We start from the raw sequence: 14199 nt of genomic DNA, 5'->3' as shown, positions 1-14199 counted from the left end.
CTTAACCCACCGTGCAAGGCCAGGGATCGAACCCACATCCTCGTGGATGCTAGTCAGGTTGTTAGCCCACTAAGCCACAATAGGAACTCCTAAAATGAATGTTTTATTTAACACCATATGTCCAAAATGTAATTATTTCAAATATATTCAATATAAAGTACCCTTAATGACGATGACACTCCTAGGAGTTCCCACCATGGCACAGCAGGTTAAGAATCTGACTGCAGGAGTTCCCGTCGTGGCGCAGTGGTTAACGAATCCGACTAGGAACCATGAGGTCGCGGGTTCGGTCCCTGCCCTTGCTCAGTGGGTTAACGATCCGGCGTTGCCGTGAGCTGTGGTGTAGGTTGCAGACGAGGCTCGGATCCCGCGTTGCTGTGGCTCTGGCGTAGGCCAATGGCTACAGCTCCGATTCGACCCCTAGCCTGGGAACCTCCATATGCCGCAGGAGCGGCCCAAGAAATAGCAACAACAACAACAAAAAGACAAAAAAAAAAAAAAAAAAAAAAGAATCTGACTGCAGCAGCTCGGGTCACTGTGGAGGTGCAGGTTCCATCCCTGGCCCAGTGCCGTGGGTTGAAGGCTCCAGCATTGCTGCAGCTGCAGCGTAGGTCAGGGCTGAAGCTCTACTGAAGTCCCTGGCCCAGGAACTCCCACACGTGGCAGATACTAAACACTCCTCTCAGATCGGATGAGCCATAGTTCAAGGCTCTGTAGCCACGTGGGCTTGTGGCTGCCGCACAGCCCAGCACAGCTCTGCCACATGTTGATCATGGACACACCAGCCTCTGCCTTTGGAATTGCCCCACTTTCTCGCCTGTTTCTCCATCCCTAACATTCCTCAAAAATATGATGTCTCTCCGGGACCTTTTTTCATCGCCAGGGGTACCTTCATTGAATTCCGAAATGGGATGTTGAACGTGTCTCCCATCGGAAGGAGCTGCAGCCAAGAAGAACGCATTGAGTTCTACGAACTTGACAAAGTGAGTCTGAAATAGCCTGGGTTTATAGAGATGAGGTGTGTGTCTCTGTGGCCAAGAAAGTGTGCTTGCATTTGGGAGGGGGGGGGGGGTTTTGCTTTTTTAGGGCCTCACCTGCAGCACATGGACATTCCCAGGCTAGGGGTCTAATTGGAGCTGCAGCTGCCGGCCTACACCACGGCAACGCCAGATCCCTAACCCACTGAGCGAGGCCAGGGATTGAACCCATGTCCTCATGGATGCTAGTCAGGTTCATCACCCCTGAGCCACAATGGGAATTCCCCAGAAAAGTGCACTTTCTAATGCAGTAGCCTATCCTTACCTTTTTGTTCTTCTCAGAAAGAAAACATCAGACAAAAATTCGTGGAGGATCTGCGGCAAGAGTTTGCAGGGAAAGGCCTCACATTTTCCATAGGTATTGTATGTCTGAATGGGTTTCACCGTCTGGAAGCCATTTGCCAGCAGGTGGTTGGGGGCCATCGCGCTCTTGAGCCTGAACTGCACTGGCTTTGCAGATGGGAAGAGGGCTGAGCAAGAGGAGGGGGAACCGCTCTCCATAAGCAGCCGTAGCAGAGACTTGCCGAGGTAGGAGTGACTACCAAGCTGCCGGGTTTCGTTTAAAATTCTCACCCAGCCAGGATTCTTCCTCCCTGTGCTTCTCCTGGTCAAAAATAAAAGCATCTCGGAGTTGCCTGGTAGCCTAGGGATAGGGCTTCAGCGTTGTCATTGCTATGGCACAGCTTTGATCTCTGGCTGAGAATTTCCACACACCATGGACCCGGCCAAAATAAAGTAAATAAGAGCCTCTTACGTAGTGACGAGGAAGAACTTAGCCCCATACCTCTGGGAGAAGCCAGCATGCAGGTGACGCCACAGGAGAGAGATGGGACGGGGCCCCTGAGGAGCCTGAGTGTATTCCGACTCCTGTAGGGTTTGAACGGCGAGGAGCCAGACTCGTCACTTGGGTTAGTCTTAACAAATCAAGACGGCAAAGCCCAGGAGTTCACGCTGTGGCACAGTGGCTTAATGAGCTGGCTTGTCTCTGTGGCACTGGCCTGGCACAGCAGGTTAAGGATCTGGTGTCACCATGCTTAGGTCGCAGATGATGCTCAGATTCTATCCCTGGCCCAGGAACTTTCATATCAAACAAAAGAAAGAAAAACAAGGCCTTGAGGAGTTCCCTGGTAGTGCAGTAGGTTCAGGATCCAGTGTTGTCACTGCTGTGGCTCAGGTTCAGTCCTCGGACCAAGAACTTCCACATGCCATGGACGCAACAACAAAAAAAAAACCCGAGGCCCAGAATGGGGAAGGGGTCTGTCTGCTGTGGAGCTGCCCTGCGGCGCCTGGGGGTGGAACGTGCCTGTCACCTGCTGAGAGCAGGCCGATTGCCGTCATGAACCATTCCTTTCTTCTTTTTAATTGAAGTATAGTTGATTTAAGATGTGGCATTAGTTTCAGGTGTATGTGTATCCACTCCGTTATACTTATACCCATTCTTTTGCAGGTTCTTCTCCCACGTAGGTTATTGCCGTTTTTTTGTTTTTGTTTTTGTTTTTTTGTCTTTTTAGGGCTGTGCCAGGGGCAGATGGAGGTTCCCAGGCTAAGGGTCCAATCAGAACTGTAGCTGCCGGCCTACACCACAGCTCACAGCAACACCAGATCCTTAACCCACTGAGCGAGGCCAGGGATCAAACCCGCAACCTCATGGATACTAGTCAGGTTCGCGAACCACTGAGTCACAAGGGGAACTCTGAGGTTGTTGCAGGATAGTGAATAGAGGTCCCTGTGCCACACAGCACATCTCTGTTCATCTGTTTTCTTTATGGTAGTGTGTGTATATTAATCTCAAACTCCTGGTTGATCCTCCACCCTCCCTTTGCCCTTAGGTAACCATAGGTTTTTTTGAAGTATGTGAGTTTGTTTCTGTTTTATTAATCAGTTCATTTGTATCATTTTTTTTTAGATTCCACATATGAGTGGTAGGTGGTATCTGTCTTTGTATGACTTCACTTAGTATGATCGTCTCTAGGTCCATCCGTGTTGTCGCAAATGGCGTTGTTTCGTTCTTTACTACGGCTGAGTAACATCCCAGTGTGTGTGTGTGTGTGTGTGTGTGTGTGTGTGTGTACATAGGTGTACTCACACACACACACACACACACACCACATCCTCTTTATCCACTCCTCTGTCTGTGGACACTTAGGTGGCTTCCATGTCTTGGCTGTTGTAAATAGGGCTGCAGTGAACATCGGGGTGCATGTATCTTTTCGAATTATGGTTTTCTGCAGATAAATGCCTGGGAGTGGGATTGCTGGATCATACAGTAGTTTTTAGGGTTTTTTTTTTTTTTGAGGAACCTCCATAGTGTTTTACCAATTTACATTCCCACCACCAGTGTAGAGGGTTCCCTTCTCTCCACACTGACTCCAGCATTTATTTGTAGACTCTTTGATGATGGCCATTCTGACTAGTGTGAAGTGGTACCTCATTGGGGTTTTTTTGTTTAGTTTTTTTTTTTAGGGCCGCACCTGCAACATATGGAGATTCCCAAGCTAGGGGTCCAATCGGAGCTGCAGCCACCGGCCTTTACCACAGCCAGAGCAATGCCAGAACCCAGCTGCGTCTGCGACCTACACCACAGCTCATGGTAACACCAGATCCTTAACCCACTGAGCAAGGTCAGGGATCAACCCTGCATCTTCATGGATATTAGTCAGATTCATTAACCACTGAGCCACAATGGGACCTCCTCGTTGTAGTTTTGATTTATGTTTCTCTAAAAATTAGCAGTGTTGAGCATCTTTTCATGTGCTGTTTGGCCATGTTGTCTGTCTTTGGAGAAATGTCTATTTAGGTCTTCTCAATTTTTGACCAGACTTTTTTTTTATATTGAGCTGCCTGAGCTGTTTGTGTATTTTAGAAATTAATAACCCCTTGTCAGCCACTTCACTGGCAAAGATTTTCTCCCATTCTGTGGGCTGTCTTTTTGTTTTGTCTATGCTTCCTTTGCTGTGCAGAAGCTGTTGAGTTTAGTTTGGTCCTATTCATTTATTTTTATTTTCATTTTCATTCCCCGAGTAGGTGGATCCAAAAAGAGAGTGTTGTGATTTATGTCAGAAAGGGTTCTGCCTGTGTTTTCCTCTAGGCGTTTCACAGCACCTGGTCTTACATTTTGGTCTTTTAATCCATTTGAGTCTATTGTGTGCATGGTGTAAGAGAAGGTTCTAACTTCATTCTTTTACCTGTGCTGTCCAGTTTTCCCAGCTCTGCTTATTGAAGAGGCTGTCTTTTCTCTATTGTATAGTCTTGCCTCCCTCGTTGTAGATTAATTGACCATAGTCGTGTGGGTTTATTTCTGGACTCTCTACCTTGTTCCATTGATCTGTATTTGTGGTTTGTGCCAATACCATACTATTTTGATTCCTGTAGCTTTGTCATACAGTCTGAAGTCAGGGAGCCTGATTCCTTCAGCTCCATTTTTCTTTCCCAGGATTGCTGATGGGCCATTTCTTAAAGCCCTCTCCTTTCACCAGCTCCAATAAGCATGCACTTGCTGGAAACCTGGCCTTGCAGAAAGATCCTGTATAAGAGATGAACAGGTGGATTGTTCAGTGCCCTTGAACCAGGAGGTGAACGTTCTCCTGACAAAGCTTTGAAAGGACTTTTGTTGCCTAACAAAGCTGCCCTCAGTCCTCTTTCACAGGGGCTTCTTTCTTGCCCCCTGAGCTGGATGCAGGCTGCTTACAGGCCCTTCCACCAAGCAGGTGCGGGCCCAGAGCAAGCATGGCCGAGGGAGGCTGTTGACAGCTCCAGGCGCTCGGCCCAGCACGTGGATGTAGGTGTGGGTCCTGCTCCAAGTCACCACTCTGCCTCTCTTTTTTAGATTTTAGATTTTTAGTGAAATAATGCTGGGGGGAAAAAATAACATAATGCAAGAATTAATTTCTAGAACCTACCCCCAGAGTGTTGTACCCTGGGAACTAGGGTAATAAAATCAACCCCAGCACTCCAGTCGCTGACAAGAGCGAAGGGCACACTTTTTGCCGGGACATCTCACTCGCCTCCCTTTCATATTGACTGTGTGTTTCTCCCCCGGCCCGCAGGAGGCCAGATCAGCTTTGATGTCTTCCCTGATGGCTGGGACAAGAGGTACTGCCTGGGGCACGTGGAGAAGGACGGCTATAAGACCATTTATTTCTTTGGAGACAAAACTATGCCTGTAAGTGTGGAAGCGCCTTGGCAGTTTCCTTGTTCAGATGGGGTTTGAAGTGGGGGCGGGCAGGGGACGTGCAAATGGGCTCCCCCACCCACCCTTTACCTGGCCGCCCAGCTCAAACCAAGTGACAGGGGTTGGTGAGGGAGCCCCTTCTTCTCCCCATTGGCTCCGAGGGTCCAGCCTTTCACTTTGGCTTTAAATTTGTCACCCACCTGTCTTCCAGAACTTTAGCCAATGCTCTCCACTGGTCCTCATGGCATTTCTAAGCCTTCAGCCGGTTTTATTTTTCTGCCAGGACAGTGAGTGAGGTTGGCCATGAGGACTCTTAAACAGTAGGAGCAGGGGAAGCTCATGAGTCTGAAATTCAGGAGCGAGATGGGGACAGGCCGGGCCTCCCACACAGGGGACAGGGAGCTGTTCCCAGGGCCGTTGGAAATCCCGGATCTGGGACTGAATCTAAACTGGGGACAGAGCAGAGCCCCGTGTGAAGAGGCCCATGCCAGCAGGAGGACTGTCCCCAGAGCCACCCAGGCAGCAGAGCGAGGCTCTTCTGGGGACTGTGGATCCCCAAGGAGGCCGGATGGAGGGGTATGGCTGCCAGTGAGGCCCCGAGGGGCCGCAGCCCCATGGTCCCTGCCCGCCAGACCACCTCGTCTACATCCCTCTGTGTCCCTCTCTTGCCTCCCACATGCCCCCGGTGGTGGGAGCTCCCTTGGCGTCAGGCGTCCTGGCTGAGGCTTTGTGGCTGTGCGGTACCACAGGTGCATCAGAAAGGCTGCATATCCGAGGTCCGTATCCCTCTGGTCCCTGGTCCACCTCAGTCCGTGCTGTCCCGCCTAGTTCTGTCCCACGGAGGCCTGCCGTCTTCCCTGAGATCTCCGCGTGCTAGGCTTCCAGCACGAAAGGGACTCTGGAGAGTACCGTCTCATGTCCCCCTCTCCCAATTATCAAACTGGGGCCCAGAAAGAGTAAGTAACCTACCCAAGGCCACACAGCTCTTGAGTGAGCCAGTAGCACGAGAGCCGACTCCGTGCTCTTTGAATGAGTCCACTTTCCCGACCACAGCCGCCCGCCTCTGCCACGGGGCAGGGGGCAGACCGTCCCCCCCCCAGGAGCTGAGTCCGGCTGCCGTGCTCTAGGGGCAGGTGGACATGGCTGTGACACCTCCTTTCGTTGCACTGCTCTGACCTGGAAGTGCTTTGAATTCAGGCCTTGAAATTTAATTCTTACCTACTTTTTAAAAAAATGGATACTATTGAATGGCGGTCCCCCCCTTCAGTTCTTAATGTGTGTTCACTGTAGAAAATCAAACGAAGTATAAAGTCAGTGTCCCTACAAATCACAGCTGACACGCCTCCCAGCCCTTTTGCAGGTATGCGATCCCAGATGTGGGACCTGTCATGTTCACTCTTTTCTGCTTTTGTTCCCTGACTGCTCTTTGAAACCAAGCTTTGCATGGCCGTGTCACTTTCTAGCATTCGGGCATAGTCGTCGTCAACGTACCTGTTTTCCCAGCAGAGGCCCCAGGTGGGGGTGGCATCTTGCCGGTGTGACTCTGGCAGACACTCCTGCGTCCTCCTCGGCCCGCCCCTCTGTCGCCGGTTTCCTGGAAATGGGTAACAGTGCTGCCGTCTCAACCTTAACGAGTTAAGGCGCAGAGCAGGCCCAAGACGAGCTTTAAACTTCTCACATTTCAGCAATAGACATTTTGAAAGCAGTTTTCTTTCTTTGTGTCAAGGCAGATGTGTTTGCTGGCTTCCAGGCAAACAGCTCCAGAGCTAAGTGCCTTTTCCCTATCAGGGTCAGCTGCCTCAGCAGCCTGCCCAACAGCGTCCTCCCTCCCAGCGGCTCCACCTCCATCCGACAGGGTCTGATGTCACAGCGGGTCCCCTCTGTGTGTCTGTCCCTGCTCCCACCCCGCCCCAGGCATCTCCCGAAAGCTGAGTACAGAAGTGAGAGGCTGGTGCTTGCTTTTCTAACCCCTCGTAGGTCCCGGAAACCCCTCCATCCTTCCTGGCAGCTGCAACAGCCAGTGTCCATTAAAACTCACCTCCGAGTTCAGCGTCGAGGCGATGGGGCTGTGCCAGCCAGGTCCCCTGAGCTCAGCCTCTCTGAATTCCTGGGCCACAGTGCCTGTTCAATGGCTTTTTTTTTTTTTTAGGGCCGTACCCGCAGCATATGGATGTTCCCAGGCTAGGGGTTGAATCGGAGCTGTAGCTGCCGGCCTACACCACAGCCACAGCAACAAGGGATCCAAGCCGCGTCTGCAACCTACACCACAGCTCGTGGCAGTGCCGGATTCTTACCCCACTGAGCAAGGCCAGGGATTGAACCCAAAACCTCATGGTTCCTAGTCAGGTTTGTTTCTGTTGCACCACGGAAGGAACTCCTGTTTAATGCTTTTTGTAAAAACAAAATCATGGCTTTATGGAGTTCCCTTTGTGGCACAACAGAAACGAATCTGACTAGGAACCATGAGGTTGCAAATTCGATCCTTGGCCTCACTCAGCGGGTTAAGGATCTGTCATTGCTGTGGCTCTGGCATAGGCCTGCAGCAATAGCTCAGATTAGACCCCTAGCCTGGGAACCTCCATATGCCTCCGGTGCAGCCCTAAAAAGACAAAAAAAAAAAAAAAAAACCACAAAATCGTGGCTTTCAGACCACTGCGACATGAAAACACCTGTGGACACTGGGGAATCGTCACTCACTGATGGACTCCAACTCCCCAGTTCCTCTTTGGTTAATGCGACTGTCAGTTCACTCCTGAGGATGTGAAGGGGCCACAGAGGGGGCAGGACCAGGAATGAGCCGCCCTTGGCCGAGAGACAGTAAACCAAGGGTGGTCCAGCCCCACAGCGGATGCTGGGTGGCCAGGCCCGCAGCCAGCGCAGAGCACAGGAGGAACAGCCCACGTCTTAGCCGTCTGCTTGCAGGTGCACATGGGCGTCTGAAGGGACGTCCAAAACCAAACTGCGCAGTCGCCGTGGGGCTGGGGACAAGGAAGGGGGAGACTTACCACTGTGACAGGATCCCGTTTTTAACTTTTTGAACGGCGGGAAGGTGCTAGCGAGTGAAAAATAAATATCAAATTTTTCTAATTCAAAATTTTTTAAATATCAAATTTTTAAAACTCAAACATCAAATTGGAAAGAGGAAGGAAATTAAAATGTTCAAACGTGCTCCAGCATCAGGCCCAGGCCGTCTCCCCATCCTCACCCCGCCCCACTGGGGTCCTCCCTGCAGCCTTCAGCCGGGGAAGGAGGGGGCCCACCCATGGGCCCTAATGGGACCTGAAGCCCCACCCCATCATTCTCCCCCTCTGGACACTCTTCCTTTCCAGTTGGCATGGTGCGAGGAGACTGTGAACCCCACGACCCCCCACCCCCCTTCTCTGTTCGCTAGGACCCTCCTCCCCAGAGCTCAGAGGCAGGGGGGCTGGATGGGGCAGCCCCCGTGGCCTAGCCTGGCAAACCCTGTCTTTGGTTTCATCTCCAGACCTTGGCCTTGCGGGGATTAAATATTAACAGGCCGTTTGTGCCAGAGCACCCAGCCGAGGCCTCCTGGGCCTGCCTGCCAGGCCCACCCGCTGGAAACACGATCCCTCATTCCTCCCTCCCCTTCTCCCTCCCTCTGCTTCTCCCTGGAAACAGAGCTCCCGGGAGGCCTACAAGCCCAGCAGGCTTCAGTAACCTTTGGTGCAAATGCAAATCTGCTTGTGAAAGTTCCCCTTCTCGGAAGCCTCCTTTCTTCTCTCACGGGTGTTGCTCCTGACCTGACCGAGCTCCGAGGCCAGGTCCCCGCAGCAGAGGGCAGCAGGTCCGAGGTTGGCGGTGTTGGCAGCGGGGCTTCGCTGCCCTCTGGGAGTGTGACCCCCGGCCAACTGCACCTCTGGACCTGGCTCGCCTGGCGGCAGAGCTCAGCCCGGCTGATTCCACAGAGAGCGGCCCGCCCCGCTCTGTCCCCACACGTGACATCCCCCCTGGGGCAGAGCAGGCCTGGCAGCCGTGAGCCTTGTGGTTCCAGAGGCCCTGCTCGCATGTCTGGAAATGGCTTCTGTCCGCCCTGCGCCCCGCCTGCTGGCAGCAACTGCCTGGCCCCTCTGCTTCCGCTCTGGGTCCCCCCATCCATTTCCCAGAAAGACCCACCGTGTGAAGCCTGGCGCCGGGCCGCCCAGAGGCCCTGTGCCAGGGCCTGTCCCCTCTCTTCCTTCATCTCTGCCCCCAGGCCTCTCCCCTCACTCTCTGCGGACGCAGGCCACGCAGCTCAGAGCTGCGGGTTCTCCTCAGTCTCACGCGTGAGCCTGCGGGCAGCCCCCAGGTGGACAGTGGGCTCTGTGCCTCCGGCGGCTGAGACCAGGCCTAACGGCAGGGGGCGCTGCACAGGGTTTGTCGGGCGACTCCATGAAACTCCCTCCTTCCTGAGTGGGTGAACGAAACGGGAGTGAACGCGTCCCAGGTGGATGTGGGGGTTTGGGGAACGAGCAAGAATCCCTTCTCCCTTTGTTAGGTGCTCTCTGCCACCCAGCCATTCCTAAAAGAAATCTGACCTTTTTTCCATCATAAGAGCTGGTTTCCCATGTGCTTGTTTAGGGGCTGCTGGCCATGAACTCAGGGACCAGCTGAATGACCTGAGCCCCTGCCCAGGACGACGTTCCTGAGCCCCCCTCCCCGGGGGGGTCCAGTCGACGCTGGGAAAACACATCCCCCAGGGGCTCCAAGGCCACAGCTCCCAGCACCAGCATGACCCCACCCAGCGCCCCCGGCAGCCCTCCCTCCTGGGGTCTTGAACTTGAACGTCACCTCTGCCTGAGAAGCTGTCAGCCTGGGGAGAGGTGGTTCTTACAAAGCTGAGAGCAGCAGGTACTTTCAGGTGTCAGCCCTCTAAAAGGATGTTTCCAAAGAATTGTTTTCTCCTCATTGGCTTCGTGCTCTGCACTTTTTTTTTTTGTCTTTTTGCTATTTCTTGGGCTGTTCCCGAGGCATATGGGGATTCCCAGGCTAGGGGTCTAATCAGAGGCGTAGCCACCAGCCTATACCAGAGCCACAGACATGCGGGATCCGAGCTGTGTCTGCAACCTACACCACAGCTCGTGACAACGCCGGATCATTAACCCACTGAGCAAGGGCAGGGACCGAACCCGCAACCTCATGGTTCCTAGTTAGATTCATTAACCACTGCGCCATGATGGGAACTCCTGCACTTTAAGAGAAAAATCCATTTTCTCTGCCATTATTTGCATCGTGTTCTAAACGAAATAATTTTTTTTTCACAATTTTGAGTTAGACTGCTTTTATGAGGAAAGTATAGGAAATAGAAAGTAGGGGCGGAGTTCCCGTCGTGGCGCAGTGGTTAACAAATCCGACTAGGAACCATGAGGTCGCGGGTTCGGTCCCTGCCCTTGCTCAGTGGGTTAACAATCCGGCGTTGCCGTGAGCTGTGGTGTAGGTTGCAGACACGGCTCGGATCCCGCGTTGCTGTGGCTCTGGCGTAGGCTGGTGGCTACAGCTCCTATTCGACCCCTAGCCTGGGAACCTCCATATGCCGCGGGAGCGGCCCAAGAAATAGCAACAACAACAAAAGACCAAAAAAAAAAAAAAAAAAGAAAGTAGGGGCTTTCCTGTGAAAGCAGCTTCCTCTCAGAGGGGTGGGACTGGGGAGGGGGTATAGCACAGCCTGGGGACCCACAGCCTGGAAACCCCCCACTCCAGCAGCACATCCAGGCCCTCTCAGACACATGCCCTCCGCTCCTGGGGGCGCAGCAGGTGAAAGAAGGGGAAAATGCTAGGAAGACTCTCTAGCCCAGTGGGGGGCTGCCCCAGGGTCGCTCATCAACCAGCGGTTGTGGTGCTTTGGGCCAAGTGCCACCACCACCTCCATTCCACAGAGGGGGAGCCACCCACGGCACCCCCCGGCCAAGGGTAGAACCAGGGCCTAAACCCAGGCCCCCCGGCTCCGACACCAGTCACGCGGGCCTCTTTAAACTGCAGTGAGTCAAACTCAGATAATCTCAGTTCCTCTGTCAGACTAGCCACTCGTGGCCAGCGGCCCCTGTCAGCTCAGAGATGGACTGTGTCCGTCGTCACAGTTCTGAGGGCAGTGCTGCTCGGGACCACCTGCCCGACCTCAGCCCCCAGTGCCTGTTAGCGAGCCTGGGTTCCACGGACACAAATCGATGGCAGTGAGAACTGTCACCCCTTGTGCCTGCTCTCTCGATAGAGACATGAGCCTTAGACGGATCTGCACGGGAACATCCTTGTTTTGTTCACAGGTGTAATTACATGTTCCAACGCTAAACTGCAGGTCAGGGGAAGGTGAAAGACGCCATCTCGGTGACGCCCGGCTATGTCCTCCCTCTGCTGCAAGCTCAGGGAGGGTAAGCCCTGCCCAGCACACGCACAGGGTCCCTGTTGTGCTGGGCCCCAGGTGGCAGCAGCCACGGCCCAGGAGCAGCTGGGCGGCACCTGCATCTGCTCGTGTCTTCACAGGGCGGGAACGACCACGAGATCTTTGAGGACCCCCGGACCGTGAGCTACACCGTGACGGCGCCCGAGGACACCCGCAGGATCTGCCAGGAGCTCTTCTGCTGACCGTGCCTCTCCCCGGGGAAGGCGGAGGGGACGGGGGGCATACTGGCAGTGGGGCACCCCCCCCCACCATGCCGGCCTGCAAGCCCTCACTGCAGCCCCTGCTCTTCCTGAGCAGAAGGGAGAAGGAAAGCCTTGTCTAAACTCAAAATAGATTAAAGACTGAAGTGTGAGACCTGCAGCCACGTAACTCCCGGGAGAAAGGCGCGGCGGCACCGTCTCTGACATCCCCTGAGCAATGACCTCTCTGGACCTGTCTCCCGCGGCATGGGGAACAAAGGCCAGAATAAACAAGTGGCACTGCATCCAACTGAAACTCTTCTGCACAGCAAAGGAAACCATCAACAAAATGGAAAGGCGACATGCTGAATGGGAGAAGGTACGGGCAGGTCGCAAAGCCGACAAGGAGTTCGTATCCGCAAAAGACAGAGGATGCAGACAACCCACTATCAGAAAAAGCAGCCCAAGTAAAAGATGGGCACAGGACCTCACAGGTACTTCTCCAAGGAAGACGTACACATGGCCGGCAGGTAGACAGCGGCCTCAGGGAAGCGAACGTCAGAACCACGGCAAGGGAGCGCCTCGCACCTGTCCGAACGGCAGTCGCCACCAAGACGTCCAGCGACAAGAACTGGCAACGCTGTGGGGCGGCCCCTGCCTCCCCCGCTGAGGCGAAGCGAGCCCAGTACTGCCACTGCGGACCCTGCGTGGAGGTTCTTCAGAACAGTGGGCATGAAACCACGGTACAGTCCAGGAAGAAGGAAAAACGCTTGTCAGGAGGGGTTCACGGGACCACCTCCACCAAGGGGTGTTTTGTGCCGCCCAGCCCAGCCCTGGTCGGGGCACTCCGTCTACCCGGGGCGCATGGTTTGCCATCATCCTACTGCAGACAGAACGCTGGGGCCCTCCCTGCTCCTGGGTCTTGCGGACAATGTAACCACATCCCTAACGGGACCCCCGGCATCGGTACCAGAAAGGGGGCTTTGGTGATGAGAAAGGACAGGACGCTTCATGACCTCCAACCCCAGGGCAGACGGTTCAAAACTTGTGGAAGTGAAGGAGTGCGGCATTGCACCGGCCTGTGGTCATCAGACGGACTCAGCCGAATGACCGTGCCACCTGCGCGTGGCAGCAGCTGGCCGAGTGACCACCGCCCCAAGGACTTTGCACCCCACGGGCCCAGGATGCAGGGGAGCCCTATGTCCACCACACTGTGAAGAGCCCCAAGGGGTGGGTGGTAAGGGACCCAGCGTTCCTCCCCTGCCCAAGCCCGGGGTAGCACTGGGGGCAGCACACTACACCCCAGAAGCAGTTCCCAGGGCTGTTCGCCCTCCTTCTCAGGGATCAGGAAAGGGCCTGAACTCCTCACAGACCAGGGGCTGCACTGTTTCTCTGCTGATCTCTGAGCACATCCACCCAGGCCTCCCTCACCCAGCCTTTGACCTGAGGGCTGGAAGCAGCCGGGTTGGACCTGCAGCTCTCCCTCTGCCCCCCGTGCGGTCCTCACGAAAGTGGAAGGCAGCCCTGGTCCAGAGCAGAGCCTTCCAAGAAAACGGTTCACATGTCACTTCTCAGCATCTGGAAACGTTGGGACCCACAGTCCTGCCACAGGCTGGTGCTGGGCCTCTGCTGGGGGCTGGCGGACCCGAAACCCAATGGGGGGGCTCTGATTACCCCACCTCCCCACCCCCTTCATCACGGAGGAGCCTGTTCCCCACGCCTCCCCCGGCCCTGCCGGGCGTCCCTCAGGATCAGCGCAGGTGACAGCAAGAAGCAGGCTGTGAGGTCAGCCCCGGTGCCCTCCTCCCACCCCCCGACCACACACAGGGGAGAGGTTTCCCAGTGGCTCCCGGGACCCCCATCCAGTGGCATCTTTTCCTGGTTGAATTTTACAAATAATACTGTAATGACCTTCCAAAATGACAAGGAGCAAATTAAAGTGATTCTGAGGTTTCCTGTTCCTCCTGACTGCTCTTTCCTCCTGGCTGTTACCTGAGGGGTGACATGAAAGGGGAGCCGACTGTCTCAGATTCCGGAGGGAGATGGCCCTTGCATTTCTGTCCCATGGAGGGTTGGACTTTCCTGCCAGCCCAGACCCTTCCCTCACGTGTTTCCACCCACTAGGTGAGGCTCCAGGATTCTCTAGAAGGTTTCTTAACTTCTTACAGCAAAACTAGGTAAAACACATCCTACTCAAACTTGTCCCAGCCTGTGGAAGGTCCACCGTTTCACCACCCTGCATGGGGCCGTGATGCCCCCCGCCCCCTGAGGTTTATCCATCTCGCGTCTCCTAGGGCGCTCCACGGACACCCGCCCACCCCAGCCTCCCCAGCCGGGCTCTGGGCCACAAACCGAAGGTCACAGTAGCTGAGCAGACCAGGCAGCGGTGGCTGAGGCCTCCACATGCTCCCGGCAGCG

The 14199-nt window shown here is 54.6% G+C and overlaps 1 protein-coding gene and 1 long non-coding RNA gene across 7 annotated transcripts in view; one reads left to right on the top strand and one right to left on the bottom strand.

Moving 5' to 3' along the window:
- Window positions 1-13741, top strand: part of PMM2 (phosphomannomutase 2) — a 51789-nt gene extending 38048 nt beyond the window's left edge. For 3 of the 4 annotated variants that reach the window (XM_085017634.1, XM_021086654.2, XM_085017633.1), the window contains 4 exons: window positions 884-983; window positions 1320-1395; window positions 5084-5199; window positions 11683-13741. In XM_085017634.1, coding sequence (XP_084873760.1) covers window positions 884-983; window positions 1320-1395; window positions 5084-5199; window positions 11683-11784 — 394 coding nt within the window. In that variant the 3' untranslated portion in view covers window positions 11785-13741. Of the gene's footprint in view, window positions 1-883; window positions 984-1319; window positions 3061-3113; window positions 5200-11682 lie in introns of all 4 variants that reach the window. The other variant, XR_014840843.1, reaches the window with a different exon arrangement.
- LOC106509702 (uncharacterized) lies at window positions 3964-9487 on the bottom strand. 3 transcript variants are annotated; one of them, XR_014840847.1, is made up of 4 exons: window positions 9343-9487; window positions 8214-8260; window positions 6700-6802; window positions 4329-4560 (listed from the first exon to the last, which is right to left on the bottom strand). It is a non-coding gene; the product is annotated as an uncharacterized LOC106509702 (long non-coding RNA). The 3 variants fall into 3 exon arrangements; XR_014840845.1 differs by lacking the exon at window positions 9343-9487 and adding an exon at window positions 8888-9120; XR_002342432.2 differs by lacking the exons at window positions 8214-8260; window positions 9343-9487 and adding an exon at window positions 7247-7385 and having other exon boundaries at window positions 3964-4560.
- Window positions 13742-14199: the final 458 nt, after the last annotated feature.

This window comes from Sus scrofa, chromosome 3 (assembly GCF_054392235.1).
Source record: "Sus scrofa isolate SSC_HxYL_T2T_F1_AM1 chromosome 3, Sscrofa_HxYL_maternal_Yorkshire_Landrace_v2.0, whole genome shotgun sequence".
In the NCBI taxonomy this organism is placed as follows: Eukaryota; Metazoa; Chordata; class Mammalia; order Artiodactyla; family Suidae; genus Sus; species Sus scrofa.
Note: the sequence above shows the minus strand (reverse complement) of the source record. Positions and strands in the feature narration are given on the sequence as shown.